We start from the raw sequence: 6501 nt of genomic DNA on the forward strand, positions 1-6501 counted from the left end.
AGCCCGCTTTGGGTGGGTTCAGGGGGTACTGGGTCCAGGTCCAGGGTGATAAACAGATCCTGGCTGTTGGGGAAACCGGTTTCTCCACTTCCTTGCTGTGAGCTATCTACAACCTCCTCATCATCATAATCTTCCTTGCCCCCAGAACCCGCTTCCGTGTTGCCTCCCACTCCTTGGATGGAGTCAAGCACAGGGTTTGGGTAGTGGTGGCTGCACCCCCTAGAATGGCATGCAGTTCATCATAGAAGTGGCATGTCTGGGGCTCTGAACCAGAGCGGCCGTTTGCCTCTCTGGTTTTCTGGTAGGCTTGCCTCAGCTCCTTAAGTTTCACACGGCACTGCTTTGGGTCCCTGTTATGGCCTCTGTCCTTCATGCCCTGGGAGATTTTTTCAAATATTTTGGCATTTCCTCTGTTCAAACGGAGTTCTGTCAGCATGGATTCGTCTCCCCATACAGCGATTAGATCCCGTACCTCCCGTTCAGTCCATGCTGGAGCTCTTCGGCGATTCTGGGACTGCATGGTCTCCTGTGATGATGAGCTCTGCATGGTGACCTGTGCAGGTGAGCTCGCCACGCTGGTCAAACAGGAAATGAGATTCAAAAGTTTGCGAGCCTTTTCCTGTATACCTGGCCAGTGCATCTGAGTTGAGAGTGCTGTCCAGAGCGGTCACAACTGAGCACTCTTGGATAGCTCCTGGAGACCAATACCGTCAAATTGCATCCACAGTACCCCAAATTCGACCCGGCAAGGGCAATTTCAGTGCTAATCCCCTCGTCGGGGGGGGAAGGGAGGAGTACAGAAATCGATTTTAAGAGTCCTTTAAGTCGAAAAAAGGGCTTCGTCGTGTGGACGAGTGCAGCGTTAAATCGAGATAACACTGCTAAATTTGACCTAAACTCGTAGTGTAGACCAGGTCTTAGATAAGCAGCAGCTGGCCTATTTTGCCTATTTTATTTAAATATATGATACAGTACATATGAGCAGTTAGTCTTTTATAGCTGCATAAGTTTTATCTTCCACTAGATAAAGGGCCACTTTGCCAGGTACTCTGTGTCAGTGTAAGAGATGATGTAGCAAGTGAGCTTATGCTGTTAATGTATGTTTCTTTTTGTATAGGGGAACTGTAGTCTTGTGGTGCCAATCATGCTTTTGGCTTTGGATGAAATGCACTTTTTTTAGTTTGAATCAACCTCTCTACTCCATTTTAGAGGGGTTGGCATCATGGGTTTCCAGCCAGCTCACTGTCACACACCTGTTATTGACACTCTTCCCCACTTTATTCACCTTGCCTGTGTTAAGTGTAACATGAGAACTCATTCGTTGCTCTGTATTTTAAGTGACATATTTTTGTTCATAGTATGACGATTTCCTGGTATGTATTTAATAATTCTTTCCTTCAGGCATTGGAAGTCATAATATAGCTTTCACTGGGAAAAGAATGGTATTTCCAGGTGCTCTTCATTATCACTAAGTTTGCTGTCAGCTAGGAAAACTGTAGTATAACATCATTGATCAATGGTAGTTTTATGACCTGTTCATCTGGCCTGACTCTATGGGGATTATCCAGATTATTGCTAAATAAAAGAGGGTGTATTTTTAGTCTTTCACTTTCACGACAAGTGTTTAAGGCAAACTTTGTTCAACTAGTTAGTTTTAATAATGAAATAAGTATTAGGAATAACCATGGTAACTGCTAAGATCATGTGCAGAAGCCTGAGTAGCCTCCTCCAACCTGGACTGCAGATGAAAATCTGATGTGAGACTTACTAGTTGGAGAATATCAAGAATGAATATAGTGGCAGGTTCAAGATTCTGTCTCTGCAATCTAATTTAGGTCCAGATCATGCCCTCTCCTCAGATTTTCTCCCCCTTTTCTTCCTCCTGCAGGATTTACTGACCCTTCCTTTGAAATCTTTACAACGTTTCTGTTTTGTTCATAAGCATTTACAGTTGCATTACACAGGAAGGAAGGGTCTGAATTAAGCATTGAGGAAATTGCCCATTTTTAAGAAATGCTATATATTAACAAAGCTAACCTTGTTCTTTAGGGCCCTGGTTTTGTAGCGGCTATGTGGGGAGTCCTGGTATTTAAAGAAATAAAGGTAAGTCCAATGGTGTCCTAACTTTTTACCTGTAGCTGACTTCAAGAATTGCATGTGAAACCTGAGACTTGAGGATACATGGTACAGTGCTGTCTCCGTGAGTCTTCTTCTGCACCTGTTATAAGTGGGCAGATGCAAGATGGAGCTTTGACCATTGTCATGCCTGAGTATTTTTTCTAAGAAAAAGTTTGATGTGACTTTAGGGAGCTTTCATTCACTTTAGAAGAATGAAAACTTGAATTCCACATCTGTATAAAAAGCAGTGAGAAAGCATGAGGGACTTTTTGCAGGATCAGGAGGCAAGAGCCCAAGAACAAATGGATTATTTAAGAATATAACCAAAAGACTTTTTGGATATTAAACATGTTTTCGATTGACAAGGACAAAGGTAGCTATAACATGTTTTAGGTTAATGGAGTACTATTTTTGGATGTCTGAAAGAAGATTTTAGAAGTCTCATGAGTAGACAATATACTTTGCTGTAATTTTAAAAATTGTATACTTTAAAAGTTCTACACTTTGAAAGATTAAAATGGGAATACCGCTAAAATTAGTCTCTGCTGTTTAGAGAGATTACTAAATGCTACCACTATAACTAGAGCTGGATGAAATATTTGTCATACTTTTTTTTCCCCCCTAGTTGAACAGTTGCTTGCTTGTAGTTTGTGAAATTTACATAAAACTGAAGAGCTTTGATTTTTATTTTATTTTATTTTTGGAAAAAAAATTGAAAAGCCATTTTCACTTTAAAAGTCACCCTCGTGAAATTTGAACAAACTTCTAGAGCTGGTGGTGCCACTGTCCCATGAGTCACATTGTCTAGTGGATTAGGCACATAGACCCATATAAGGGATTATGCACCTAATTCCCATTAAAATCAATGAGAGTTAAGCGCTTTTGTTGGGAAAGGGCCGGAGACCCAGATCCTTAAAGGTATTGGCACTTAAGATCATGCAAGTACATGAAAGTGTCATGGACTTCAATGGGACTACTCACATACTTAAGCATGTTCTTATAGGTACACCCACACTGAAATAAAAACCTGCAGCCCAAAATCAGTTGACCCAGGCACGCAGGGCTCAGGTGTTGAGGCTAAAAATTGCAGTGAAGACATTCATGCTTGTGCGAGCAGCCAGGCTTTGAAAGCCGCCCCCCTTGCAGTGTTTCAGAGCCCAGGCTCCAGACCAAGCCCGAACATCTACACTGCAATTTTTGAGCCCTGTGAGCCCGAGTCAGCTGACCTGGACCAGCCACGACCATGCCAGAGGCCTCGTATTGCCGTGTGTATATACCCCTAAGCACATGCTTAACTTTAAGTAAAGTTGGTAAATATCATTGTCTGAGCTACATATATGAGGAAAGTGAGGATCAGCCAACCTCCCTGAGCCAACATCACACAGCAAGTCAGTGTCCAAACCAGGATTAGAACTCAAGTTGCCCAGTTAATTTGTAAGAATCTATTCAACTAATTTTGCCTCTTTTGCTGTTTGAGAATTGCCCTGGAGTAGAATGAAATTTCTCAAACACATTCAAAGTTATTTGCTGACTAGTTTTTGTGACTAATTCCTATATAAAAATATATATGGCTGTGTAGATTACTCACCATGAGCTGCTTTGTGAACATTCTTTATGAACCGAGGCCAGCTCCCTTTGAAGTCAACGGAAAGACTCCCATTACCTTCGTAGGCCTTATTTAAGCAATGTTTGGCTGGGTTTGAATAGACACATCAGTCATGCTCGGTTCCCTGACTGGAAGAGAGTAACTCTTCTGTTGTAAGCACTGAACTTGGGATTCACTTTCCATGAGTATTCACTTAAAATTTGTTTCTAATAAATGTCATTCCAAAAAACTCAGTTATTCATGCAATCTACTGTGAACAATGCAACTTCACCTTCATTTTACCCCCCCCCTTTCTAAAAACAAACAAACACTGCTTTATATATAAGTGATGATATTACATTTTTCTTCTCTTTCTTTGACTACATAGGGATTGAAAAACTACCTGTTACTCTCCATAGCATTTTGCGTCATTTTGGCTGGGTCACTCTCCACAGCTTTTTCTAAAATTTGAAGGGATTGCTTGGACCAGCAGATGGTGCTACTGTTTAATAAAAACACTCTAAGAAGACGGCAATCTCTGAAATTTTCTAAGCTGATTAATAGATCTTAACGCTAACAAGAGACAGGCGAATATTCATCGTTCAAGATTTTTTTATGCCAACTGAGAAAATTCAGCAGAGTTTGTTTCAGGCCTGAAACAAGTGAAAGATAATGTGGAATATATATTTTTTAATATATTGGAAGATGCCAGTGTTGTCTTTCTGGATGATTGTAGGAGCAAAAACTGGCCTTCAAAGGGTTTCAAATATTTTTATAATTTTCTGTGATAGAGTGCATTGGTCTATAAGTTATCATTGAATCAGGATATGTTTTAATTCGCCTTTGCAGGTTGGAGGATAAAGGGAATGTTAATTCTGGGTTCTTAATATTTTACTTCTTTGCAAGGCAGAACACTTGTTTTAATATATTGTTTGTTCTGGTGTATTAGGGCTGATATGCAAAACAACCTGTAAACAAAGTAACCATAGCATCACTGAAGCAAGGTTTGTTGGAGTGGGGCGTTGTTTTGTATTGTTAGGACGTTATCTATTAAAGTGACATTTTTTATGGTAAACTGAATCTGCTATTCACTTTATAGTTTTGAATGTAAAAGTTTTTGTTTATCATCTTGTTTTGTTTGACAAAGAAGTAGTTTACAGTTCCATTTAAATTATGCAACTATTAGTACCTTGGGCATCATTCTTGAATTATTTTCTAAAATCTACTCAGTTGAAGTAGAATTGTAAGGAACTATGCAAATAACATTTATTCTGGAACTGGAACCTTCTGTGTAAGAAATGTAAGTTTGTTGCCAAATTACATATACAGTTAAACGTTTATTGACAGGCACCAATTATTGTGCATTTTCTTAATAGTTGGACTTTTTCATGCAGCACATTCCATATCAAAGCTGGCTGTAACGGTAACATTTTGTAATTGGTTATACTAAAAATTCATGGCCATTTCTATGTTGTCAAACAGGTTTTGCTGAAGGGCAAATTGCATGTGATGTATCATGATCCGATTTGCACATACAATTTCAAAACAGAGTGAGACTCCCCCTAGTGACCAAACAATTGAAAGGACCAAATGGTGCCTGAAAGGGCTTTGCTTCATGCAGAAGTTTCCGGGGACAGAGGGATGAAATCCACAGCCCCAACCTGCCAGGCTACTCTGTAGCTGGGCTACAGCAACTAATCCAGACCCTAGGGAAGAGCAGCATGTGTTGCTTGTACAAACGTGGGGTTTAAGGCTAAAAGTCATCACAAAGTGTGTGGAAGCGTATGATTGTATCTCCATCGCACCCACAATTCTCTCCCCCCTACCAGTGATGTTGCAGAGATCTTCTCCATGGCCTGTGGCAGGGATGTGTAGAATTATATTGTTCTAACCTCAGGCAGCTTCCTGAGACACTTAGGACTACTGCTGGTCAGAAAATAGGGAGGTTATTTTCCCCCGTGGAAAATATATATGGAAAAGGAATAAAGAACTGTTTGGGGATGAATTTGTTTTCCAGTGAAAAATTTGTGCAAGCCTAGATTTCTGGGCCACACTGCTGTCGGAATTTACTTAATGAACGGAACATATCTTCTGATTTTAAACAAAATTAAAGTATATGATGTCTGTTTTCAAAGGGCACAGAAATGCAGGACATGTCAATATGAAAGCCTCATGCTTTTCTGTTCATCGCTGTTGGCAGAACCTGCTGAGCAGGGTCTCCACTATTGCTGCATTGCTGTCTGTTCATATAGCCACCTACATATAGTTTCACACACACACAAAACTTTGCCTGAAGTGAGGCACCAAAATCCAAATAGACACACCTAAATAAATAGTCTAAGATTTTCAAACATGCTGAGACTTTCCAGGAAAACCAAGGGGAGCTGTATATATGTGCTCGGCATGTCTAAAAAACGTGGCCACTTCTAGGTACCTAATGTAGGAGCCCAATAAATTGACATACACTCTGACATGTGTGTGTGTGTGTGGATATAGAGGCGGGTACCTAATGGATTATGAGGGGGCAATCATTGAATGTCTGGCACAGTCTTCCCCTGTCAGTCTCTAACCTTATGCTTGCCCAGTTATTAATCCCAGCCTCACTCACAATGTACAAGTTATATCACTAGGAACACACAGCATTTCTAAACACTTCTTACATTTAGAGCTTGTTTCATAGCAGTAATGAGCCAGATCCTCAGCTGGTAGAAATCGGCAAAGCTTCATTGATCTCAACGTCGTACACGGATTTAAGCCAGGTGAGGAACTGGACCAATATTTCTTGCTGGCGTTTGAAA

General features: G+C 40.5%; 1 protein-coding gene across 1 annotated transcript in view; it reads left to right on the plus strand.

Moving 5' to 3' along the window:
- TMEM144 (transmembrane protein 144) overlaps positions 1-6210 on the plus strand; it is a 28285-nt gene extending 22075 nt beyond the window's left edge. Inside the window, 2 exon segments of the mRNA XM_074950052.1 lie at positions 2050-2103; positions 4092-6210. Of these exon segments, the coding sequence (XP_074806153.1) occupies positions 2050-2103; positions 4092-4175 (138 nt within the window). The 3' untranslated portion in view covers positions 4176-6210.
- The last annotated feature ends 291 nt before the right edge of the window (positions 6211-6501 follow it).

Source organism: Natator depressus, chromosome 4, assembly GCF_965152275.1.
Source record: "Natator depressus isolate rNatDep1 chromosome 4, rNatDep2.hap1, whole genome shotgun sequence".
In the NCBI taxonomy this organism is placed as follows: Eukaryota; Metazoa; Chordata; order Testudines; family Cheloniidae; genus Natator; species Natator depressus.